At 30.5% G+C, this 24,392-nt stretch overlaps 7 protein-coding genes and 1 long non-coding RNA gene across 11 annotated transcripts; 4 read left to right on the forward strand and 4 right to left on the reverse strand.

The window, feature by feature from the left end:
• Window positions 1-42: 42 nt before the first annotated feature.
• On the reverse strand, window positions 43-1,844 carry LOC117220193 (uncharacterized). Its single transcript, XM_033469926.2, has 3 exons — window positions 1,532-1,844; window positions 1,388-1,469; window positions 43-1,190 (listed from the first exon to the last, which is right to left on the reverse strand). The coding sequence occupies exons 1-3, from the start codon at window positions 1,618-1,620 to the stop codon at window positions 156-158; spliced, it is 1,206 nt and encodes a 401-aa protein (XP_033325817.2). The 5' UTR covers window positions 1,621-1,844; the 3' UTR covers window positions 43-155.
• Window positions 1,845-1,878: 34 nt separating this feature from the next.
• LOC117220194 (uncharacterized) lies at window positions 1,879-3,320 on the forward strand. 2 transcript variants are annotated; one of them, XR_013034317.1, is made up of 3 exons: window positions 1,879-1,911; window positions 2,027-2,316; window positions 3,064-3,320. It is a non-coding gene; the product is annotated as an uncharacterized LOC117220194 (long non-coding RNA). The 2 variants fall into 2 exon arrangements; XR_004490215.2 differs by having other exon boundaries at window positions 1,888-2,316.
• Window positions 3,246-7,232, reverse strand: LOC117220192 (DNA helicase MCM8). The gene is made up of 14 exons (XM_076524943.1): window positions 6,994-7,232; window positions 6,694-6,840; window positions 6,299-6,540; window positions 6,092-6,227; window positions 5,776-6,026; window positions 5,570-5,674; window positions 5,334-5,477; window positions 5,032-5,251; window positions 4,806-4,969; window positions 4,501-4,713; window positions 4,270-4,391; window positions 3,973-4,195; window positions 3,756-3,893; window positions 3,246-3,689 (listed from the first exon to the last, which is right to left on the reverse strand). The coding sequence occupies exons 1-14, from the start codon at window positions 7,067-7,069 to the stop codon at window positions 3,492-3,494; spliced, it is 2,379 nt and encodes a 792-aa protein (XP_076381058.1). The 5' UTR covers window positions 7,070-7,232; the 3' UTR covers window positions 3,246-3,491.
• A 40-nt stretch (window positions 7,233-7,272) lies between these two features.
• LOC117220196 (cyclin-dependent kinase 20) lies at window positions 7,273-11,716 on the forward strand. Its single transcript, XM_076524944.1, has 6 exons — window positions 7,273-7,402; window positions 7,881-9,239; window positions 9,339-9,527; window positions 9,711-9,947; window positions 10,017-10,244; window positions 10,338-11,716. The coding sequence occupies exons 2-6, from the start codon at window positions 9,054-9,056 to the stop codon at window positions 10,491-10,493; spliced, it is 996 nt and encodes a 331-aa protein (XP_076381059.1). The 5' UTR covers window positions 7,273-7,402; window positions 7,881-9,053; the 3' UTR covers window positions 10,494-11,716.
• mRpL37 (mitochondrial ribosomal protein L37) lies at window positions 10,652-13,265 on the reverse strand. 3 transcript variants are annotated; one of them, XM_033469930.2, is made up of 7 exons: window positions 13,107-13,265; window positions 12,629-12,814; window positions 11,937-12,140; window positions 11,724-11,843; window positions 11,533-11,639; window positions 11,184-11,363; window positions 10,652-11,113 (listed from the first exon to the last, which is right to left on the reverse strand). In XM_033469930.2, exons 2-7 carry the CDS (start codon window positions 12,802-12,804, stop codon window positions 10,692-10,694), a joined length of 1,209 nt encoding a protein of 402 aa, XP_033325821.2. In that variant the 5' UTR covers window positions 12,805-12,814; window positions 13,107-13,265; the 3' UTR covers window positions 10,652-10,691. The 3 variants fall into 3 exon arrangements, with proteins under 3 accessions (XP_033325821.2, XP_033325819.2, XP_033325822.2); XM_033469928.2 differs by having other exon boundaries at window positions 12,995-13,150; XM_033469931.2 differs by lacking the exon at window positions 13,107-13,265 and adding an exon at window positions 12,899-13,083.
• Window positions 13,266-13,846: 581 nt separating this feature from the next.
• On the reverse strand, window positions 13,847-16,471 carry LOC117220197 (putative cytosolic Fe-S cluster assembly factor AAEL012261). The gene is made up of 8 exons (XM_033469933.2): window positions 16,222-16,471; window positions 16,055-16,126; window positions 15,894-15,989; window positions 15,656-15,811; window positions 15,306-15,576; window positions 14,971-15,219; window positions 14,451-14,828; window positions 13,847-14,249 (listed from the first exon to the last, which is right to left on the reverse strand). The coding sequence occupies exons 2-8, from the start codon at window positions 16,118-16,120 to the stop codon at window positions 14,008-14,010; spliced, it is 1,458 nt and encodes a 485-aa protein (XP_033325824.2). The 5' UTR covers window positions 16,121-16,126; window positions 16,222-16,471; the 3' UTR covers window positions 13,847-14,007.
• Window positions 16,472-17,027: 556 nt separating this feature from the next.
• Window positions 17,028-17,882, forward strand: LOC117220198 (dynein axonemal light chain 4). The gene is made up of 2 exons (XM_033469937.2): window positions 17,028-17,268; window positions 17,530-17,882. The coding sequence occupies exons 1-2, from the start codon at window positions 17,209-17,211 to the stop codon at window positions 17,776-17,778; spliced, it is 309 nt and encodes a 102-aa protein (XP_033325828.1). The 5' UTR covers window positions 17,028-17,208; the 3' UTR covers window positions 17,779-17,882.
• Window positions 17,883-20,428: 2,546 nt separating this feature from the next.
• LOC117220199 (putative peptidyl-prolyl cis-trans isomerase dodo) lies at window positions 20,429-22,726 on the forward strand. Its single transcript, XM_033469939.2, has 3 exons — window positions 20,429-20,574; window positions 20,914-21,126; window positions 21,250-22,726. Exons 1-3 carry the CDS (start codon window positions 20,520-20,522, stop codon window positions 21,468-21,470), a joined length of 489 nt encoding a protein of 162 aa, XP_033325830.1. The 5' UTR covers window positions 20,429-20,519; the 3' UTR covers window positions 21,471-22,726.
• Window positions 22,727-24,392: the final 1,666 nt, after the last annotated feature.

Consider the following 24,392-nt stretch of genomic DNA (forward strand, 5'->3'; position numbering starts at 1 on the left):
ATAGAACCCTTAATTAAGTGCAATGTTATAAAACGTGCGAAATTGTTTAACATTTACTTTTATTGAATCGGAAAAGTAACAATTCTATTTGATTTGTTTACAAAATAATTGCAATATTCAACGTGAAGAAATTTGGAGCACAGGATTTATCATAACTAACAGGGGACACATGGGGGATCACAAAAAACATACGGTGGGGGACACGGCGAACAATAGGGTATACATGGTAGACATGGAGGCGGGCATTGCGCTGGACAGCAAGGTGGACATGGTGGTGGACATGGTGGTGGACATGGCGGTGGACATGGTAGAGGACAGCATGGTGCACACAGTGGAGGGCATGGTGGAGGGCATGCTGGGGTACAGCATGGGGGACAGGGTGGAGGACATGACGGAATACAACATGGTGGACATAGTGGATAACATGGCGGAGGACATCGTGGAGGGCATGGTGGAGGACATGGCGGAGGGCATGGCGGAGGACAAGGTGGGCAGCAGGGTAGAGGGCATAATGGAGGACATGGTGGACAGCACGATGGGGGACATAGTGGAGGACATGGTGGAGGACAAGGTGGGGGACACGGTGGAGGACATGGTATAGCACATGGCGGTGTACATGGAGGAGGACATGGTGGAGGACATGGTACGGCAATTTTATAGGATATACAAGGCGGTACCGATGGCGTTGGTATGCAACAAGAAATACAAGGTGGACAACATGGAGTTGGTGGACAACATACAGGCGGCGGGCAACATGCAGGTGGCGGGCAACATATAGGTGGTGGACAACATGCAGGCGGCGGGCAACATGCAGGTGGCGGGCAACATATAGGTGGTGGACAACATGCAGGAGGTGGGCATGGATTTGGAGGACATGGCGGACACGGGTCGCAGCAGAGGTCTCTGCCATTGCCACAAACTAATCTACAATAAGCCGCCAAAGCAGCTTCACGGGCTTTATCGGTGCAATAGAATTTCCTTAAAGCAACTTCAACATCTCCTAAATCCGTTAATTTCAATAACGCGTATTGGCCTGGACCACAAACAGGGTACAATTTCGTCATACACTCTGGTCTCCCCATGCAATCCCACATCATGCACCTATCTTGCAAGCCGTTCCTCTTAATACACTCGCATCTATATAAAATACTTGCTCGGAACTCGTAGCTTTTGCATCGTTTGACGGGACTCTGGAAGTTCAAATTGAGAATGTTAGTGACACGTCTGCTATGTCTCTCGCAGGTACCGACGTTTCAAAACTATAATGTGACATCCAATAAATATATTTGAAACTAAAATCGAGTGTTTGAATTGTATGCTTTACTTGCACGATATTTACTTTTAATTATTAAAATTATTTAAAATCATATTATTTATTTATACTTACGCAACAGGGTAATCCATTGCAAGGTGAAACGGGACAGACAACGGGAGGTGGACAAAACGGCTCATCCCATTCGCATGGTTTTCTACACAGGGATAAATACGTTAAATTCTTCATCATTGAATCAAGAAAACTGGCACCTCTTACTTTTTGTCCATAGAACTGATCAAACATTTTAATTGTGACAACAATTCCCGTCTCTTATCGCAATTCGGGTTTTTCCCATCACACGGCATTTTTGCAAATGATCTGATTTAAATGAATGCACACAAAAATTTTGACTTTATTCTAATTTTGACGTTATCTAAAGATTTTGCATTTTTTTCTACGTTTAGTCGTGGTTTTATAAATGCATTTCTCACTAATAAATTTTTAAATTCCAGCGAAATTAAGACGATCAATTTCCAATAACCAGAATATGATCTGAATATAGGTTTGCCATGAATACGTAATAAATAAAGAAGTGAAAGGTGCGCGTAAATTTCAAATGTTTATCATTATTTGGTAAACGGCTGTCAAAATTCAAGGTGTGTACATACATTCGCAATAAGATAATAGATAATTAAAAAAAGAAGCAGAACTCTAAGAAGAAAGAGTTAAATTACATATACATATATATATATATTATAATGTCTTGTGGAGGATGTTCGCCATGCTGTCCCCCAATGCCCTGTTGTGTAACACCCGCAACGGGATGCTGCCCACCATGTCCACCAGCGTGTGTACCATACTCATGTTGCCCATCACCTTGCTTGGCTTGCCCTCCCCCATGTAAAATTACGATATGCACTCCACCAGTGCCGTGCGGACCTTGTCCGCCGAAATGTGTTCCATATTGCCCGCCTGCATGCCCAGCAAGATGTCTAGGCAGTGTCACAACGCGTCCTATTAAATGGACTACATTTTTCTAGGACAGTTCCCCATTATGTATGGTACAATATATACGTTATATACATAAATAACATTTTGTCCGCTCGGCACGAGTTGCTTATAACTAGACTGCTGATCTTTATATGAAATAATAATTTTCCACTTCAATTCCGAGAAGTAGAAACTAAATAGAAAGTTGTTCTTTCCTTTAATAATTTCGATTAACTGAAAATAATATCTCGGCATTCTGAATTTCATTTGATCTTCTTACCATTTTAAGTTGCACGTGCTCATTGTAATTAATAAACGCATAAAATCCGCAGGCTACTTATTGCATAAAATTAAGAGTAATGCTCATAGACCTCTAAAATGTTAACGTTTGTATCGATTTTTAACAATCAAGATTTATGACATTTTTTTCTGTTATCAATAATGGCGTTAAATATCTAGGATGTTTAAGTTGTGTAAGACGCATTGATGGTAATGTCGTGTATACTTACTTTGATGGCTTTAGACAATCTTTTCTTGCATTATAAAATGTAACATACTTGAATCAGTAAGTTAAATATGTTTAATTAAAACATTACAGCAATAACTGTAGTCATTGATTTAAATATATTTCATTAAAATATGACTACGAAAAGAATATTGAATTAATTACAGATATTCTCTACTAAAGAGTACAATGTGTCCATTGTTTTAGGAACGATTTATTAACTGTATATTACATAAAGATTAGTAATAAATTAGAATAAATAATTTATGACATGATAAATTAATATATAATGTACAATAATTCTATTAAACAGATGCAAGATAACAATACCTCCTCCACCTGTTCCTCAACCAAAAATATATATACCCAAAGGACCATGCTGCAAGCCCTGTTGTTTTCATGTTCCAGGCCCAAAATGCTGCCTTTATATGTATTGGCGTTTACCATGTAAAGCAGATTGTTTCGAAGTGTAAAAGACATTTTGACGTGACAACATAATTATAACATGATTTTATTGTAACACATCACAAAAATGAATGGTTCGAAAAATACAATATCAAGAAAACATAATTAAGAGGCCACACTTCATTATTATATTCTTCTGTCTGATGTATAAGAATGTAAAAAAGTCCAAGCGAATGGAAACATAAACGCTAATAACATTTAATTTTAGCAAACAACATTATAATGAATATCAATTTAATTTTCATGCTTATTTCATTACAGAATTATAGGACACTGCTAGTCGGGAATAAATTTGAAAGTGTTATTTCCAGTTTTTAATAAGATTCCACTTTCATTTAGTTTCGAGATCAATCGAGAGAAATCATCTGTTGAAACCTTTCCATCTAGTGCGATTTCACGTAGTTCTCTTGTAGAAAATGTTTGATTGTTAGAGGAAAATGTTTCCTTCTTCAATAATTGTATAAATTCTTTGAACTTCAAAAGAAATATTCATTATTAGTGTGACAACCTCCAGTAATATAGACGAACTAATTTACTTACATTTCTATCAGTTCCTTTTTTATTATTTAATGACGACCAACTAACAGCACTATTATCAAATGTATATCGTAGAATTTCGATCACTTCCAAAGCATCTGTTTCAGTTGCTTCAGTACGTAACTCCAATTTTGCTCTGGCCTGCATAATAATATTAACTTTATCTACTTATATAATGAATTAAAGATATAAAATTTACATTAACATCTGAAAACTGCACCTCAGTTAATCTTATCATAGCTTCCAACTGTCTATTATATACAGATATACCACTGAATTTATTATTGCTTTTTCGAAGCTCTAAATAATAATTTTGTAGTAGTGTAGCCGCTTCTTTAGTAAGTGTTGGTTTAACATATTGTCGTGCGTATAAAATATACTTTCTGAGAATTGATTGAGGAATAGGACAAACATTTTCTGTTATAGAAGATGCAAGTTTCTCTCTGAAAATTTAGTTATGATTTAAATAAATGAATTCTTTAATAATAGTTATTGCAGTAAACTTGATTTTTAATACCTTAATGTCAACCTATTTTCATCCATTATGTCTGTATGTTGTGAAACATTTACTTTTTTTTTTTTGGTATTGGTCCCAGTATGAATAGACATAACATGCTTGCATAGTAAATCATCTATATGCTTTTGCAAATAAAACATATATTACGTATTTTTGTATAATGAAATACATACTACAGTGAAACTGGTTTTTGTCAGATAATTTTTTAAAAATATTATTATTAATATGTACCTTATTTGGTTCATCTAACAATAAAAAAATTAGATCAAAACGTGATAAAAGAGGTGGACTCATTTTCAAGTTTTGTATTACTGTTTTATTTTTGTTAAATCGGCCACCAATTGGATTAGCAGCTGCAAGAATTGAAGTTCTTGAGGGTAATGAACAAATTACTCCTGATTTAGCAACGCTTACACTTTGCTGTTCCATAGATTCCAATAAAGCCTACAATTAAACAAACACTTCTTGTCATCATAAATTAACAGAAAATAATAAATAATTTAATTTCGAACACAGTGACATATTAACAAAATTACCGAATGTTGCTTAGACATTTTATCAAATTCGTCGATACAACAGCAACCCCTATCTGCTAAAACTAATGCACCTGGTTCTAGAGCAAAGTTGTTACTTTTATTTTCCTTTGTAAGTGTTATTGTCAATCCTGATGATGTGCTCGAGTTTCCACATACGTACACCCCTTTAAACATAATTATTTCATAATGTTTAGCAATATACAAAAAGAAGAAGATGAACTTATACCTTTAGTAGCAACTCGTGAACATGCTTGCAACATTTGAGATTTCCCAAGACCAGGATCACCGACTACTAAAATGTGTATATTATCTCGTAATTCTGCATGTTCCGTATTTCCACCAAATAAACTTAATGTCAACCCAGCTTTGATCATTTCATGACCATATATGCTCGGACAAAGAGAATGTACCAACAATGGAAAAATATTTGGTGTATTATATACTTCCTTTACAAAAACATAAACATTACATCACTTCAATACATGACTTCTCTACTTATAGTAAATAATATATTAATATTATTTGTACCTTTATTGCCAAATAGTCCTTTATTGACATTTCATTATTCATAACATTTTTAGTTTGAAATCTCTGTTTATTATTCATTATTGTAATAGCTTCCATGTATAATGCAAATGATATTTTATTACGTGCATTAATATTATTAGTACCCTATGAAACAAACATTAACAATTATTAAATTTTAATAGATGTTCTACAAATTTTTGTAAATGGGACATATACGTAATAATTGTATTATGTACCTTTATGATTCCTGTCAAAGTAATATCATCTCCAGGCATACAAGTACTGACCAAATTATCTGTCAATTCGACATCAAGTACTCTAGGCATGCTTCCTTTATTATTCTACAGTATAAAAAACAAATATATCTCATTCTTGTGCCATTTTTAATAAGATTGAAAACGAATTACATGTGTAAATATATTTTTATAATAAAATTAGGTACCTGTTCATCATTCAAAAGTTCTTGTATCTTAATCATTTGGAAAGAAATACTTTTCACTTGTGGAGAACTTAGCAGTGGACGAAATTTAGATATACCACATATATTACATTTTTTTGGTACTGTGTACATTCCTTGTGGTTGTTTTACTACTTTCTGTAAATTACATTTGCGACAGACAAATACTATCCATTCTGCAAGATGTTTTACACGACCTACTCTTATAACACAGCCTTTAACAGATATCAGTCTTCCTATTAAGAAAATTTAGGTATGTTAATACGAAAAGTTTCAAATATTAACAATGTTAAATACTGACCATAAGAATTTGTTTTCAAATCCTGCAGGCATACAAAGGGTTGATAATTTAGTATTTTTAATCTGACAGTTGAAAGTGTACTTATCATATTCATACAACATTGTAAAATTTCTTTTGGTATTGTATTTAGTATTTTCTGAAAGAATAGAAATTTGTATGTATTAGGTAAGTACATCTTTTGTGTATGTAAAATCATTTAAAAAATACCTGATGAATAGCAAGCTTGAGACAGTTTAAAGTATGTGTTGGGTTCTCATAAATGCTTTTCTTAAAATCTGGCCATTCATTTATAAAAATCTTATCATTATATACTTCGCATATATCAATAACAAATACTGTTCCATTTTCTAAATTTTCTAATGAAAGTAATGATAGTAAGCGATGCTGCCTGTTTATGAAGTGCTCCAAAATTTGAATTCTCTTAACAGTATCTGAATCTTCTTTGTATTCTGTAATATAAAATAAGTTCTTATAAATTATGATCTATTCATATATTTCTTATTATTACTGATCCTTTATATCAAACAATTACTGATCAATTAAATCTTAAAAGTATACTTAAATTTTTAATGTCAGTTAAAAATATAAGAAAATATTTTTACCTTCATCATCGAAAAAAAATTTCCATCCATAGTAAGGTATATTAAAATTCACAAAGGTGTCATATTTATATAATGTATTATTAGTCTCAATTGGATCTAAAGATAGGCATATTTTTTCATTGTTTTGATTGTCTTTACTGCCATTCTCTACAAAATATATATTTTATATATAAAATAACATACACACACACAACTCTAAAAATTACTGTCACTCATAGTTTAATTCAGAAACGGTTTTATAAATTTTGCATAACAAAATAAAATTCTAAAAAGTAAAGAAAAACGAAATGACTTTCTTACGATTAGATTTCGTTGATTTCTTTTTATTTGAATACCATTTTCTTTTATAAACGTCTTTCGAATTTTTGTCACTCATAATATAATGCTAAATATTTATTATTTTACATATATATATTATTTTTCATACAAAACTGCAATTTATTTCCTATTGAAACTTATACTTATTTATGAATATCTTGAAAAGTAATTAAATTATATAATAACTAATATCACAGAACAAAAATATTTCTTTATAATAGAAAACAGTCAAAGGAACATAATAGGTTATGTCATATTATAGTACAATCAGTCTTCGTTTCTAGCATGGATTATGAATGTTTCAGAGGCTTCCAAAATAATTGGCCCTTTCTAGGGCCAAAAAATAATCAGCCCTTCTCAAAGCGCCAAATAACGACATAAGTGAAATCTGGTTGGTATATGACGATGCTTGAATAAAGTACAATTTTCTGTGTAATCTAGACTCACAACTAACACAACCATTCCTTATATTTCTAGCTTCTTTGAATAGTGTGGATCAAAATTTCAATTAAACGTTTTGGTATTGTTTTATATAGTTTTCTAATCTTTTTTGCCGGTAAATTGTTCCAGCCTTCAATAATTATTGACTCTAATTCTTTAAAACCCTAAGTTTGAGAATTTTTTGTAAATAATTACTAAATAAAATATTTAGTCTTTCTAAGAGAATATAAATTTAAATTTTAGCTGTTATTCAAATTTTTAAAAGTAAGAATCGTACAAAATTGCGAAGTTATTCATTGTTTTCAAACAATGTTTTTTCAATGTTTTCAAACAAATTTTGTTGATTCATAAACTAAAAACTATTATTTAAAATGTAGCTCACGGATTTTCAAAAACTTGAATAAGTGTAAAAATAATTTCCCTTTCAGGACGTTCGCAAATATTCTGGACGATGTGGACAAGAATTCTACGAGGCAACAGTACAAGTCAAATATCGCGCCGAGTGATCTAGATGGAGCGCCAAGCAGACGGATGCGCGGTTAGAGTGAGATCATAAGCATGATGAAGTGAGACGGGCTAGGTTTTTCATCCGTGTGAAGTATGGACACTCGTATATAAGCTGCTGGATTCGTTCTGTCTCTCTCGATTATCTTCCGTTCTCTTTCTAAAGCAACTGCGCGAAGCGGAGCCGAAATTTAATAAGCGCGCGTAATTTAGCACCAATAATACACACGCGCAACGCTGAAGCTGAAGCTATAAATCTACCAATGCACCTTTATTATTCTATAGAAATATAATAATTCTCACAAGCTGAGATTCGTCTCTCTACCGTTGAGTTCCTGAGATAGAATTTCTTCAAATTGTACAGCACTGAAGTGGATGTGAAATAGGATAAGCAGGTTCAGGCTCAGCTAATTATTGCATTGACCTGAATGAAAGATGTTTATTTGATCGAAATATGTCCTACTTGCTTCGATACACTTTTCCCAATGAGCTTTTAATGAATATGCATGTAAATGCCATTTTGAAAGAAGTTCTGGTTTTTTGTATGAATAAACTCGGCTATGGGGTTTTAATGTACTATGTATTGGCGATAGATCGGGTGACTAGGTTGGATATTGAAAAATGTCATACTTCAATTCATTTAATTCTTAAACTGTTTCTTGCGACATAATATAGAATTTTTAAAGAATTAAATAAGACTGTGAGAGAGGTGTCATACAATAAACAACAATATAACATAAGTAGGGAGACAAACACATGCAGGTCATGAAAACTAGCACACCGACGGCCGATAGATTCTACATATCGTAATCGTAACGTAACCATGACAACGGCTTACAAAACACTGCATATGTATGTACCTACGTACATACATATATATAATACGCTCATGTACTACAAACATTGTCATTTTAATAAATAAATTCAAAGAAAATATGTATGAACAAGTAATTATGTTTGTTTTCATTGCATCTTCTTCTAATTAGAACATCATGTTTGAGTAAATGTGTACATAATATTTGATTGTTTATTTTGTGCACTACATATATGTACTTTGTAGTTGACGAAATTTTAGTAAGAACACTATAACTCTAAATATGGACAGATATGTGATCATCGAAAAAATTGGTGAAGGTGCTCAGGGAATAGTTTTGAAAGCATGTGATACACTAGAAGATAAAAATGTAGCATTAAAGAAATTGCTTTTAAAAAATGTTGAAAATAGTATATCGACGTCTATTATGCGTGAAATGAAAATTTTACAACAATTAAAACATCATAATGTATGACGGTTGTTCTAGTTTTTAATGCATTAACTTTTCTTCTAATATATTTACCACTGTTTATACTTTCTAATTACATACAGAAACATTACTTTGTAGATTATAAAACTGCTAGATGCTTTTCCTGTTGGCCTAGATTTTATAATGGTGTTTGAGTACATGCCAATAAGTTTATGGGAAATAATAAAAGATAATGAAATAATATTAACAGCAGTTCAAGTAAAACTGTATATGAAGATGATTTTAGAAGGCATTGCTTATGTACATGATAAGAATATAATACATAGGGTATGAAATCGTGATTATTTTTTTTATTAAAATTAATAATAACAATAATAATTTTAAATTTTTGGTTTCACTGCCAGGAAAATTAAAATCATTATTAATTGTCATTGTTAGTTCAGTATAATTTATGGAAATATCTTTGTATAACATATAAATTTCTCAATTATAAAAGAATATTTTCCATAGGATCTAAAACCTGCAAATTTATTGATAAATGAAAAAGGTATTCTAAAGATAGCTGACTTTGGTTTGGGAAGATTAATGTGGACAGATATGTGTAGACCATATTCTCATCAAATTGCTACTAGATGGTATCGAGCACCTGAATTATTATATGGAGCTAGATATTATACATCAGCTATTGATATGTGGTCTATTGGTTGTATTTTTGGTGAATTACTTAATAAATCACCTTTATTCCCTGTAAGGTTTAAGATATTTAAAGTTTAGAATGAATTTTATGAAATCTCTAAAGATATGCTTTGCTCACAGGGAGAAACAGATATTGAGCAACTGGCAATAGTGTTGAAATATTTAGGATCTCCTACACCAGAAACTTGGCCTGAATTGAGTTCATTGCCTGACTATAATAAAATTACATTTCCATTTCATATAGGACTATCATGGGAAGATATTATTGAAGATGCTCAACCTGAAGCTATTGATCTTATCAGTAAAATACTTATTTATGATTCATCACACCGTTTAACTGCTAATAAGGTGAGTTCTGAAATCATATCAAAATTTAGCAGATGTAAAATAACATACTTAACAATTTCAAACAGATTCCTAATCAAATAATTTTTGCTTTAGGCACTATGTCATGTATATTTTTCCACTAAACCTTATCCTTCATTAAAAAATTTAATGAAACCATCAACTAATCATCGCAATCAAATAAAACAAAAAGAAATTATTATAAATACACAAGTTACAACGCTTTTCGAAAATTTATTAGCTATAGCATGATGTTTGCGAGACAAAGAAGGAATGAAGATGTAAAATTTTTTAAATCGGGAAAGAGTTATAAGATATTAGTCTTGCGATTATTTAATATTTTGGAAAGAATCTAATAACTTCTCCCAGGTGTAGCATTAAATGTAAGATAAAGAACTTACTCATTCTGGTTAGGTAACATTCATTTATTAATAATAAACTATTTTTCATTTATTTATTTTTATAAAATGCAAAGAATCTTTTAAATATTTCATTATTATATTCTTTAATATAGGGTTTCCCATCTTTATACTTAGCTTCTTCATATAATTTATACATTGGCGTTGACCACCAAAAATTTTTAATCCCTTCTTTACCATCAAGGTCTAATGTATTAAGTTGATATACGGAAAAATGATATTTCTGTCCATCAGACTGAATACATTGTACAACAACAGGCTCCGATAATTCTTTTACATTTAATCCAAACCTTTGACGAGCATAAACTGTTGCTGCTGTAAATGATTCCATCAATGAACGTGCCTGAATTTGATCTTCAGTAACAGGCAATTCTGTTATATTCTTTACTTCTTCCGGATCATGATTCACAAAAATTGTGTGAATATTCTGCATAGCAGAATTTGCGGCAATTGCTATAAAACACAATACAATACATTTAATTTTTAAAAAACATGTAGTACGCAATGTTCAAATTAAACTTACGGTATATATTGTCAGTTTTGTAAATATTTGTTTTTACTAAACCAAGAGCAAAATGTAATGGAAAAAGATCCGGTAGGTCGTGTTTCATACTTTCATTTACATCAGCTATTGATGTTAAGGGCATTAGTGATGTTATTAGATCCATTTTTAAACACAAATTTATAAAATATGATTCTTTCTCTGAAATTTAGAGAAATACAATTTTTATTAATAGATTATAATGTTATGTGTCAAACTTATCACTTCTAGTATTATCTTATTTTGTAATAACTATTGTGTACAAGCATTAAATATGTACATATAGTGTCGCAAAGAAGACGAGATTCATAGATTTCAGTCAATAACATACCTATGCATGTAGACAAAATTCCATCACGTACTACTGTTCGAGTTTGTGCAACATTAAGTCCGCATAAAGATTCACATAGTTGCAAAAATTTATATGATATGTTATGCCTACAAGAACATCCTAATTTTAAAATGAAGATGTAAATATGGAAAAAGTATAAAATAAATGAAATTATATAAATTAATACCTACATTTTTCTTGTGCTCGAAATACCATACAATCTAGGAAATACCCATCTTGGTTTTTCAGGATCTTTCAATTTTGGTAATTTTACCTGTTGTGCATCAAGTACAATGGATGTTAAAACAATTCTAAAATAAAGAAAAATTAAATGTGTAATGTAATTTAGATGAAATATGTATAAGAATGTTGTTATAAACAATGTCATCATTATATTACTTTACCTTTTTACTAAATTGTCTATATGTTCTGGGATATCTGTGATCAAATCTTGTATTTTAGTTGGAAGTTCATCATCAATTTTTAATGTTTTTGTTAATAAACAGGCTTGGGGCACACCTTCTTGTAAAACATTGTAATCTTTATACGTCAAACAACTTCTTTCCTTCCAGTCAGGATCTACGTTAGATCTTGGAGGTAAATCGATTCTAATAACATAAAAAGTACATTAAAATATCTCAACTAAAAGGTATAATAATATTAAAATATCATAACATACAGATTACAACATAAATATTAGTAATGCTTCAAATATATATTTCATTTAACATTAACACTAAACCTACCAAGTAATAATACTAATTGGCATGCACTGCTTCACAAAAGTGAGAAGACCGAATTTATTTGGAATTTGTAAAGTTTTTATTATAAGACTTGTTCCAATAATATAACTTATTCAAGCGTTTTCCACGAAAGAGTCTCTGAACTTTGCAGAATTGCAAAAACGAAAGCGGTCACTTTGACTGCGGTAGGTTTAGTGTTAAGTATGACAAATATGTTATTACTTATACAGAAAAAGTAATAGAATAGCAACAATTTATAAAATTTACAATATAATTGATATGAAGCTAACAGAACTGTAAAACATTAAACTAATCATTTAAACAAATGGAATCATTGAGATAGATACTATTACTTTTCAAATTCTTTTGGTGGATCTGCTACTTCTGATGCATTTTTTACTTCATAACCCATAGATTTTACCATTTTCTCTGCATTAGTTACAAGCATATTTCTTTTTCTCTGTCTTTGCCACAAGAATGCTATCATTCTACCTGTATTTTGTTTACAAAGTATTTGAGTAAACTTCATCGTTATTTATCTGAAATTCAATTTTGAATTTATTTATTAAAAGAGAATACAATTAGTTCAAACTTCTGGTTTAATAATTAATTCTAAATATTACATTATACTAGATCTATGGCAAACAGTGTTATAATATTTTAAAAGAAAACATGCCACTAGTTTTGTACAGTGATATCTTAAATATTGTTATTATTACCGTAACTCAGTACATATACGAAGAAAACTTAGAATATTAATTTATTCTGAAAATTTCTGCACTCCATATGAAAAACATAAATATAGAGGTTGAAAAGATGGTATATACTTACATTATGTATGTGTGTTTAACTACTATTACTACTATGTAAGTATATACACCCAGTTCTCCTGTTCTTAGAGTCGTTTTCGGTGGCGGCGAAGCTTCTCATCCGGGATATGGTACAGAAAATGTTTTGCTCTGATTGGCTGACAATTACAGTTGAACAGTGCTGCTCTCACAGTCTAAAACAAAGAGGGGAATTGGTGAGTGAGCAAGAGAACACAAATCAGCACAACCTCATGCAAAACAAGTTACACCGATGGCCAATGTAGTTTGCCTCACTTTACCGTGTTTACGATCTCGCTCTATTCGCGCATCCGTCTGCCTGGCACTCCATCTGGATCACTCGGCGCGATATTCGACTTGTACTGTTACCTCATAGGATTCTTAACCACATCGTGCAGAATATTTGCGAACGTCTTGAAAAGGTGGTCATTTCTACGATTATTCAAATTTTCGAAAATGTGTATGCTACATTTTAGATAATAGTTCACACAAAATGAATACATTTTTTTCAGAATCTTAGAAACGTGACCGCGGATGATATTTACAAAACAAAAATATTTTTACTTTTTGTAAAAAGTAAAATATTCGTAAAAGTATAAATTCAAACGTGAAGGCAGTTTTCGTATAAATCAGGAAAACGTTCTTGCCAATAGATTCTTTCCCATCTAATTTCAAATGAACTTGATATAAAATGGCCCCTACTTGACATGAAACTATTGTTGCTATCATTAAATTACGTTAAAATTTTAGGTTAAATATTTATTTTTGAATAAATACATAAATTTTTATTTCATAAATTATTTACAATGTCGAAAATGTACATAAATTTAGAATACAAATTGTATATCCACTTTAATATCCTTTATATAACAAACTAATAGTAATACACGTCATACTTGCTATAATTACCATTTTATTGCAAGAGCTGTATTCATTTTTTTTATTTCATGGTATTCCGTATGGAAATATGCTAAAGCTTTATCTGTATTCTCTCCTTCTAACCAAGTTCTATACAATTTCTTAACAGTTTCGTTTTTATCAGGATCACTTTGAGGAAGTTCATGATATACAGATTCTAATTTTGATGCTAACTCCCGTGGTTGAATGTTATTTAAGGGTCTAATTTGAGCTCCTCCATTAAGACACCCTGCCAATTAAGAGTTAAAATGTATTAATGCAGTATCTTATTTTTATATTAATATTATAGTGTTTAGTTTAACAGAAAATATATAAATAGCACACAAAATATATGTTGAAGAGAATGGATCGCATTCTTATTTATTTGATATTTGATTTTGAAACGTTCTGTGAAGTGAATCAGACACACTACATATTAATAAAAACTTACCACAAGGACAAGCCATAACTTCAACATAATCATATGGGCACTTTCGTCGTTTCAACTTTTGTACAAGGTTTTGTATATTTCTAAATCCATTAACAATAGCAAATGTTAAAAGTACTTCTCCATTCTTTTGAAATACCGCTTCTTGGAAGTCAGGATTTTTGAGAACTTTAAATTCAACATGTACATCATTTTCCTCAAATAAATGCTTCACAGCATAGCGTAAAATAAAGTTTGCATAGCCACCAGATCCAGAACCATTATGACCATATAAATCACTTTTCATATTAGTAATTCCTGACCCAAATGGTTTTTTAATTTTTTGTTCTTTTACTTCATTCAATGTTAAGTTGCATTCATTAAGCATTTGTTCTAGTTCAACTATAACAACAAATACAAGTAAATGTAATATAAAAGTGTACATATGGATGATTTTTTAAGATGTCGTACTATATTTTAGCGGGTGTCAAGACGAATTCAATAAGTCATAATGTACATGATAAATAAAATTTTGAACACATACTTGGGGTTACTACACAATCTACATCTCTAGATTTTCTTTGCTGATTGTAAAAATCTTCTCTAGATGCCTCTAATTTTTTATCGTAACAAGGCATTAGAGTAACATGATACACTTGCTCTGGCGGGAGACCCATAGTTTCAGCTAAATGATATTTCACTAATGATCCCATGATCTGTTGAGGAGACTTTGTTACACTGATATATGGAAGTATGAAGTTGCCATGAGTCTTTTCTGCATAGCACACCCAACCTGTATTTACAAATATATAAATGCTTAAAGTCATTAAATATTTTAGAACTTTAATGCTTTCTTTTTCTCTATATTACATAAATCACCTGGACAAGAAGAAGATAACATTGGTAGCTGATCTTTTTCACCTCCTTTAGCTGCTTTATAACGATCTACAAATTCTTTGGCTGACTCTAGAAGAGCAAAATCATCAGCTGCAGTCATGTCCAAAACTGAATCTGCCCCTAATTCATAAAAGTATCCAGCTAGTTTATGTACTGTTTCTTCGGGATTAAGACTATAACGTTCTGCTATAGATAAGACAGCTTGTACAGACAGGCTGACTACTATGTACATTGAACATGTACCATCACCATCCTACAAAATACATTTAGTAAATATTACATTTGGTTTCTACATAAAATATTAATAAATTCATTATTCTAATAATTTTTACCTGACATTGAGCCATCTTTTCACTGAACACCCGCAATAGTTCTTCTTGACTTTGTTGCGTTACTAATACACTCTCTGCTGACGTTATACACCCACTACAAGCTAAACAATCAGCAAGGGTAATTTCAACTTTTTGTAATTTTTCAGGTTCTCCAATCTAATAAGCACCATATAAATAAAATAATATGACACTATATAATAATACTTTTACATACATATAATAAAATTAGTTAATGTACTTCATTTAACATTGAAGGCACACCATCTTCCTCTATTTTTATACTTGCTCCAGTTTTCCTCTTCGATGTTTGAATTTCAATAGGCTTAATGCATTCCTTACAAATGGAAAGAAATTACATGTAACAATACATTTATATAGAAAAAGAAAAGAAATAAGTACCTGCGATGGAGTGATAAAATCATCCAAATTTGTTAATTGTAAAGCTCCACTAAATCGGGATGCCATTTTTATCTAAAAGAAGTACTTATTATATTAGCATATTAAAAATATTTTCAACATTATTATTCATAGAGAGTTAAGTAAATAACGATCCAATCATTAAATACCTGGATTTCATTAAATAACCTATAAATTTGTTAAAAATATTTAGTAATAATTTTTGATATTTTCGATTATGAAAATGCTGGTTAAAATAGTATATTCTTTTGTCTTCTTCGAAAACAGAATAGTGCATTAATTATACTATTATGTGCATTTCTTAAAATTCTTACAAATTGTCAAACTATACAGCACTTCAATGCCATAACTATTATTCTTCGCGATAGAAAATACATATATACATTAATATCTGAAGTTTTGCAAGATTGTCCGGTAGCAACGTGCTTCGTTATCGAGAATAAGAGTAGATATTGCTTTGCTCTAATTGGCTGACAATTCAATGCTAAGACAGAATTCACTGCGGATTGGGTGCACAATAAAATGGTGGGAATGCTTGCACAAGCTAAGGGAAGTAAAAAAATCATGCAAAACATGAGGCATTATTACGTACTGTATGTATGTATATGTAACCCTATTTCTATACTATATTGAACAGCACTTATTTTTTGAAATTTAAATAGCATGATGAGAAATTCAGCTACCATTTCAACATAAGAAAGAATAAATGTTTCATTACTGTAAAGTAATACTTTGAAATAAATACAAATTTATGAAGACAAGATACATTCTGGGCACTTTGTTTTACAGATTTGAATAATAAGACAAAAATTTCTATTGCTGTATTTATAATACTTAACATGTGTAAGTAATTAAAATAAAAGTCTTATATGACAAATAAATACAAAAATATATCTGTTTTGTGTATAATTAATTGAATGTTTTCAAAGTAATAGCGTAATCGTGAAATACTTTATTGACAATAAATACAAATACACAATTCAATGAATGAAACCCCTGAGAGTAGGCTACAATTTGAGAACCTCTGTCTTTGGGGTTGAGGGGTAAATGTGCGCCTGAAAGATGGCAAATTCTTCTTTGTGTCCCAAATAGGAGCAGTATCTGCTTTGTTATTTATGGAATTATAATTTATAAAGATGACTGAAGTGAAAAAAGATGATGTCGTCAAAATTTTGCATACGTACCCTCTCTGCAGAGTAAGTAAAATTTACTTCACACAAATGCTACTGCAGAAGATTTTGAAAAGAAATAAATATAGTTGTCGTCACCAGGGTTTGATCAATAGAACTCATTACGAGAAAAATAGATTTAGAACTCTCTATAATGTTGTAGTGTTATTATTATGTGATTATTAAATGATATATTTTTTTATATTTATCATTTACAAAATACTACTTTAATAAAATTAACTTAGAAATTTATTTTGTTAATATGTATTTTATTTGTTATACTCGCAGAAATGTGATATGCCTGATGAAATGAAACAAGAAGCAATGGAGTTATGCGTTACCGCAGCGGAAAAATATGCATATAATTACGAGAGTGTTTCTCGCATGATCAAAGAAACGATGGATAAGAAATTCGGCGCTTCGTGGCACACGGTTGTGGGCGAGGGCTATGGGTTTGAAATAACTTATCAACTCAAACATTTATTATACATGTACTGCGCTGGAAATTTAGCAATATGCATATGGAAATCGGCGTAGGGAAATTTGAAAATTTTGCAAAACTTTATTAATGTGCAAACAAACGTACAAATTGTATCGTAACGATTTAAAACAAAAATATATATTAACTTTATAAAAGACAATTTACGCTCGAACTATAAGAAACATCGAAAGTTATATACAAGTACATCTACACATACTTTAACTGTTTTTACAGATAAGAAGATATTAATAATTTTTCTACCAATTGAAAAGTATATTTATATCTAAGCAAAAGAAATGTTCATTCTGTCTCAAGAAGTTTTTTAAATTATAAATATTTAACTACTATTTTTAATTTATTATTATTACCAATATTATATAAAATATGAATTAATAATGAAATGTGAAAGTATTAATATTGTTATGCATGTTTATATGCACACTTGTGTGTAATTTATACATATATATGACTGCTTATATATTTATAATTAATATATGTAATTTATTACTTGCATAATTAAATGTTTTATATTTCTTTATTCATTTATGTAAAAGTGTTTAGTTACATTGCTAGATGTATAAAATATAAATTATAATGCATTAATAGTGAAGTATATTGTTACATATGTAACAATATAATGTTTAATTTAGTATATTAATTTTGTATTTTAATGGTTCTCATTACCCTATAAAATTCTTGTAAATTCAATGTATAATTATTAGAAATATTACTGTACAAAATATTTAAAAAAATAATTTTGTAGTACCTACTCCTGTAATTAGTTTATAATTGATTTTAGTATGTTTAGTATTTATTCGATCAGTATATGCCAGAAAATTTATATAATTTTCGTTATTTGTTGTTTATAGCATTCTGTAATTATACGTCTATAATTAACCTTCATGTTATTTAAAAAGAAATAAAATACTGATTCAAAAAATGTATTTCTGATATTTTGTTTTTATAATTTTGTTTTAACATTTATCTGAACTCATTGCAACATTCACAAGACAACTAAAATGAATAGATTTGTAAAATAATCTTTTATAATTGTTGAATAAAGTGAGCTTGAAAAAAACTACTTTTTGCATCGTATCGATACCAGTCAAATTCCACATAAGAAAATTTGTTGTAACATCACTATTGCAGGAGACATTTAGATGAAAACGTTTAGGTGGATCACTCTGTATATTGTATATAGGGTGTCCCAAAATTATGGTACTACCGGGACAAGAGTTATCGACGAAAAACAGAGACCAATGAAAGACGAGATCAGTTGGTGCGAGGCGGCTGAGCCAATAAGCGGATTCTTTTGTTAAGGTTATAATCTTTTTGTCTTCAACTTTGGTAGTTGACACGTTAGGTTACTATAGAAACAAATTCCGTGTAGTTTTGTTTACAACTGACAGTTTGCTGTCAATTTTAACATGGAGTGCAAAAATGAACATTTTCGATATATTTTACCTTTTTTATTTTCATAAAGGCAAGAAAGCGGCCGAACTCACAAAGAGAGATGTATAGTTTATGGCGTTGATTGCTTAACAGAACGCACGTGTCAACATTGGTTCAAAAACTCAATCAAACTTGATTATGGTCATCGAACAGAATGGAAAATATTTGACTGATTAAAGATCATTTTTTGTATAGAAAAAATTGAGTTTTATTTCACATTGGTATAACTTTTTTTAAAACTGGACTAAACGATTTGATTTTTTTTTTAAATATTAATGAGACTAATTTACTGTACAATGCCTAAAATACTCGTTTAATTTTGCTATTGCTTGGAATGAGAATAAAAATCTTGTTTATTAATTTTTTATCTCAGCCTGACTGTGTCAGTTGACACAGTCAAATTCACGTACATACACCATGGCAAGCTACAGCCACTGAAAGATGGCACTATAACCCAGGATCGAACAAAGAAGTATCAGGACCCTGTATATCTATATACAATTTTTCTATTAGTTTTCTTCTTATTCTTTTTTATTTCATTTTATTCTTATTCTTATTTTAATTTAATATGGAAAGGAATTTTTAAATAAGGTACTTCTCTTGCATTCCTCAATTTGTCTCGCCAACTAAACTTATCGACGAATTTCATGAAAACTCTCTCTCTCTCTCTCTCTCTCTCTATTTATTTTAAGCTACTGCGTCTGGATGAAAATATAATAAATATAAGTTATGAAATATACAACTATATATGACCATAACGTTACATTTTACATTTGAATTTCCCTTTTGGGGAAATATGGTAGCACCATCGCAAATCATAACTATGTTCGCGTGGTCACGCAAAAATACATTTTCTAATTTCGAATCTCACTTTTATTTATATTGGTAATACTGTAAGAATTATAATGTAGCGTAGTCACATAGACGCATACACTTTCAAAAGTTTGTCACTAGATGCTCACAAATTCAAACTTGTTTTCGTCATCTTTCGTTTTCGCAAGTTGTTCAATAGTAATTTATAGGGAAAGTTTTAGGGAAAGGAAAGTTATTCGTTCAAATGTGTATACATTCGGAAACGTATGTTTGTAAGCTTAATTTTGTTGTATAATTTTATCGATTTTAGATGGATTATTTTTTATTTGTTACATGTATATTGAACATTTTTTACGGTATCGTCTATTATTTCTTGACTTATCTACCATTAAAATAGAACAGTGATTTTACTAATATCGGTAACGTTGCTTAAACTGAATGCACGCGGATTTAGCAGGTATGTAACTAGATGCAATGAAAACGTGTTCGCTATGTTTGACGTGAGTCAGTAGTAGAAAAATATTGGATAACAATGGCGGACGAGGAACTACCAGCGGGTTGGGAAAAACGCTTAAGTAGATCTACCGGTACGTCAATTTATAAATAATACTAAACAAAGCATGTAGAAATGTATCTTCTGTGATATATTTTGCTTATTTATAATTAACTTGTTCAGTGATTTATGTGATTTCACTATAGAGACGATAGTATGAGGTATACAGCCGGCATTTTTTCGCAAAACTATCATTATTTTTATTAAATAAAAAATACAGTTGACATGAAATCATAGTTTCATAATCGCTATACTCTAAGTTACAATAGAACGTCATAAATTTTCGTATCCTAATATGTTTTATTACAAGATATGTGTCATAGATTTGGATCTGTACGACGTGTATTTTTAACACAAATTAATTCCTTCATAGGGCAGCATTATTATTTAAATATTTATACTAAGGAAAGTCAATGGGATAGGCCAGATAAACCAGCAGATCCATCTGGAAGTAATAAAGGCGATGGTCCAGAAGAGGTTCAATGTTCTCATTTATTGGTAAAACATTCAGGATCTAGAAGACCTTCTTCCTGGCGAGAAGAAAATATTACGCGATCAAAAGAAGAAGCTCTAGATCTTATTAAATGTAAGTTATTGGCAAGAGATTTACATCAATAACAATTTGATCTGTTATCGTAAATCACATCTTATATTTCAGTTACTTGTACTTGTATTTAATAAATTAATATAATTGAATTTACAAACTTAGCTTACAGGGAACAGATAGTATCTGGGAAAGCAACATTTGCAGAACTTGCTTCAAAGTATAGCGACTGTAGTTCTGCTAAACGAGGTGGAGATTTGGGACCATTCACTCGAGGGGCTATGCAAAAGCCATTTGAACAAGCAGCATTTGCCCTTAAAGTTGGCGAACTATCATCTCCTGTGCATACGGACAGTGGTATCCATATTATCCAGCGAACAGCATAAAGAAGATTAATCTCAAATAAAGTATTCAATCTTTTAAAACCGGTTGCCTCAGTTTTGCCAATAATATATGTTTAACTAAAGGGGCAATTTTGGATACCTCTATTAAGCATCAAGCACATATACTCGTACAATGACAGAATTTTTCTGTGTGAACAATACACATGCAAACAACATTCTAATATTTCAGCATGGAGTTATATATTTGTGTCTTCCAGTGATCTAAGCAGACATGGATTATTGAAGATTATTAATGTTTCCTTCATGATAAAAAAAGCAGCAAAATCAGTTTCCAAAAAGTAAAGCAAGATAAAATAGACGAGATATGCATGCTTTAACAGAGTTCTCTATTTTTATCTGCTGCCCTTACATTCCTTAAGTATTAGATTAATTTTATTAACTTAATATGTCAATTTAACTGTCTCTAGAAAAAAATTTTAATAATCCCTGCTCTAAAGCAAACAAAATTTAATTGAAATTATTGAATACATTTTTAACATACATTTTTTCCAATTCAGTTGGAATATTTAATTCATAAAAATATGTATAAATATGTACAATTATGAACATGTTGCTCAACTACTGGCAGATATTCATATTATTATTTTATTATGTTCATGTTTTATTTTATAACCGGAAATACTACTTTTATAGACACAATGAGGGAGATATTATGCAACTTTTATTTATACTTTGCTGTTGCTAACTTAAATCGAACTGGACTCATTTTTTTTAGATATCTCCCATTCTGTTTTAAGATTTCCCTAAATTTAAATACGATTTTGTTATGAACAAAATGCAATACAAAACCTTACTATTATAACTGACTGAAACAATCTCCATTTTTCTAGTCTATTATCTGTATTCAGCAATTATGTTTCTAGAGACTGTGAACACTTGTGCAACACATTCTACATATTATACTTATGTACGTGTTATAATTGTATGAAATATTTCTTACAATCTAGCTCGTGATGAATATTATTTAATCAGTGTGTATGTACTGGTGAAACAATTTGTTCCTTAAAAAAGTAAGAAAGAGGAATATGACACGACGCATTTATTCGGGTTAGAGAATAAATATGTTTAATATCATTAATATATATATGTTGGTTTGTTAGAAGTTCGACACTTTGTAATTGTTAAGTTAATATTGCCGTCTCCTTGACGATGGTAGCCGTGATAAATGCATTATTCTAGCAAAAAAAGCTGTATTCAAATAACATGCGGTGAGCAATGAAATATATGCAAGAAACAAATTGCATTGTAGTTTTTCTATCTTTTATGTGAGCGATCCACAATATCTTATTTACCATTAATATATTTAGAATGATTTATATCTTTATCATCCTTTATTATAAGACACTGTAAACACTGTTTTACTTTCTTTGTAAATAATTGTAAATATAGGAACACCAATTATTGGTTAGTAATTTATGTCGGAAGAAAGTCATTGGTATATTAATGAAACTTTCAAAGTATTATTAGTAGGAATAAATCAATACTAAAGTAGAGGTGAACACAAATTTTATATAATTTGAATTTACGTGATTTCTTTATTATTTACAAAATGTATCCATGATATGTGTTCTAAAACTTACAATTTACTAGATAGTAATTCTTTATTTAATTATACATTTTTGTAATCAAAATAGTGGAAGATGTTAAAAAACTACTAGATATATTATTGAGATGGAAGTTTTCGATTTTTAAGAAAATAAATATTAATGTCATATGGTTATTATTAGCCAAATCGTACAGTAACACAACTGATGAAAATATTTCTGCAAAACATACAGTTCCAACGATTACACATGAAACATAACTGTTCTCTCCTTTAATCTATTACTTTTTAATCAATCTACACATTGTTTAAGAAAAAAGTTGTGTAGGTTGTAATTATTAATATTGGAAATATTGAGCAGTCAAAGTCATTCGTTTATAAATTTTTAAAAAAATTACAAGAACATCATAGCATGCATGAAAATAAACGAATCTACTTGATTAATATTCAACAAAAGTACTTTTACGATTACACTAACTGTTTCAGTCTTAAGTTTCCAATTCTCTTAAAAGCAAGTACTAATTTGTAATCTAACAATTTAGTTATTAATGCCATTTCATATTAATACTTTTAATGTTGTATCTACCAGAAATGGGTGACGGAATTATTCATAAAAATGTAAGGAGATTGAAAGAGTATTCAGTATCGCATGTAGTAACCTTTCAATTTTTACTTTATTCAATGAATTACTCCTTTTTTTTATGGATCTTTTTAGGCTGTTGAATTGGCAGTTAAAGTGTTAACCGTGATCAGTAAAGCAGGTCCCCATGGAAATAATTCAATGCCAAAGTAGTTGTTAATGCAGAGGCTCTATGCACCCTGGGCCAATCATTATTTATATATAGCGTCCTACAACCGAAGGAAATCCGTCATTCAATCACTTCCCGCTCAGCTGGGAACCCTACGACGAAACTTGTTTTAAATCATTATATAATCATTCGTGCGAGGCGTATATTCACATATGCGAGGGGTCGGATTATGATTGGCACAATGTACCAAGAGGACGTTGCAAATCCACAACGTTGTACGTGTGTTAAATATAAACGATTATCATGGTTCAGTAGGTCAGCTTAAAGGTGACAAGCCTGTACCACATTCTTTCTAGATCACTTTCTTTCCGTGAAGCAACGTATAAGATGGGTCTCGATAGCGAACGCAACGCGAGGAACAAACGACATTGAACGTATTGTGACCGAATGATTTTCTTTCTTCCTCGTAACCACGTTTACGAATTTATTTATTGCGTGCACATCATTGGACTCGCACAATTGCATCTCGTCATCTCAATGAGCCTGTATTTCGTGCAATCATTTTTACAAATTGATCATAATGTCTGGATGCGGCTAATTCCTCGACACGCA

This window comes from Megalopta genalis, chromosome 10 (genome assembly GCF_051020955.1).
Source record: "Megalopta genalis isolate 19385.01 chromosome 10, iyMegGena1_principal, whole genome shotgun sequence".
NCBI lineage: Eukaryota > Metazoa > Arthropoda > Insecta > Hymenoptera > Halictidae > Megalopta > Megalopta genalis.

What these genes read in the sequence shown, in the direction of transcription:
- LOC117220193 (XM_033469926.2), bottom strand. Translation starts at nt 1,620, where the DNA reads ATGCCGTGTGATGGGAAAAACCCGAATTGCGATAAGAGACGGGAATTG. An exon ending in ATCAGTTCTATGGACAAAAA is followed by an intron (nt 1,470 to 1,531) that starts GTAAGAGGTGCC and finishes ATCCCTGTGTAG; the next exon opens with AAAACCATGCGAATGGGATG. An exon ending in GCAATGGATTACCCTGTTGC is followed by an intron (nt 1,191 to 1,387) that starts GTAAGTATAAAT and finishes TTGAACTTCCAG; the next exon opens with AGTCCCGTCAAACGATGCAA.
- LOC117220192 (XM_076524943.1), bottom strand. Translation starts at nt 7,069, where the DNA reads ATGAGTGACAAAAATTCGAAAGACGTTTATAAAAGAAAATGGTATTCA. An exon ending in GAAATCAACGAAATCTAATC is followed by an intron (nt 6,841 to 6,993) that starts GTAAGAAAGTCA and finishes TATATTTTGTAG; the next exon opens with AGAATGGCAGTAAAGACAAT. An exon ending in ATTTTTTTTCGATGATGAAG is followed by an intron (nt 6,541 to 6,693) that starts GTAAAAATATTT and finishes TTTATATTACAG; the next exon opens with AATACAAAGAAGATTCAGAT.
- LOC117220196 (XM_076524944.1), top strand. Translation starts at nt 9,054, where the DNA reads ATGGACAGATATGTGATCATCGAAAAAATTGGTGAAGGTGCTCAGGGA. An exon ending in AACAATTAAAACATCATAAT is followed by an intron (nt 9,240 to 9,338) that starts GTATGACGGTTG and finishes ATTACTTTGTAG; the next exon opens with ATTATAAAACTGCTAGATGC. An exon ending in ACCGTTTAACTGCTAATAAG is followed by an intron (nt 10,245 to 10,337) that starts GTGAGTTCTGAA and finishes TTTTTGCTTTAG; the next exon opens with GCACTATGTCATGTATATTT.
- mRpL37 (XM_033469930.2), bottom strand. Translation starts at nt 12,804, where the DNA reads ATGAAGTTTACTCAAATACTTTGTAAACAAAATACAGGTAGAATGATA. An exon ending in CCACCAAAAGAATTTGAAAA is followed by an intron (nt 12,141 to 12,628) that starts GTAATAGTATCT and finishes TTATGTTATTAG; the next exon opens with AATCGATTTACCTCCAAGAT. An exon ending in ATAGACAATTTAGTAAAAAG is followed by an intron (nt 11,844 to 11,936) that starts GTAAAGTAATAT and finishes TCTTTATTTTAG; the next exon opens with AATTGTTTTAACATCCATTG.
- LOC117220197 (XM_033469933.2), bottom strand. Translation starts at nt 16,120, where the DNA reads ATGGCATCCCGATTTAGTGGAGCTTTACAATTAACAAATTTGGATGAT. An exon ending in TGCCTTCAATGTTAAATGAA is followed by an intron (nt 15,812 to 15,893) that starts GTACATTAACTA and finishes GGTGCTTATTAG; the next exon opens with ATTGGAGAACCTGAAAAATT. An exon ending in AGTTATGGCTTGTCCTTGTG is followed by an intron (nt 14,250 to 14,450) that starts GTAAGTTTTTAT and finishes CTTAATTGGCAG; the next exon opens with GGTGTCTTAATGGAGGAGCT.
- LOC117220198 (XM_033469937.2), top strand. Translation starts at nt 17,209, where the DNA reads ATGACTGAAGTGAAAAAAGATGATGTCGTCAAAATTTTGCATACGTAC. An exon ending in ATACGTACCCTCTCTGCAGA is followed by an intron (nt 17,269 to 17,529) that starts GTAAGTAAAATT and finishes TTATACTCGCAG; the next exon opens with AAATGTGATATGCCTGATGA.
- LOC117220199 (XM_033469939.2), top strand. Translation starts at nt 20,520, where the DNA reads ATGGCGGACGAGGAACTACCAGCGGGTTGGGAAAAACGCTTAAGTAGA. An exon ending in ACGCTTAAGTAGATCTACCG is followed by an intron (nt 20,575 to 20,913) that starts GTACGTCAATTT and finishes ATTCCTTCATAG; the next exon opens with GGCAGCATTATTATTTAAAT. An exon ending in AGCTCTAGATCTTATTAAAT is followed by an intron (nt 21,127 to 21,249) that starts GTAAGTTATTGG and finishes TTACAAACTTAG; the next exon opens with CTTACAGGGAACAGATAGTA.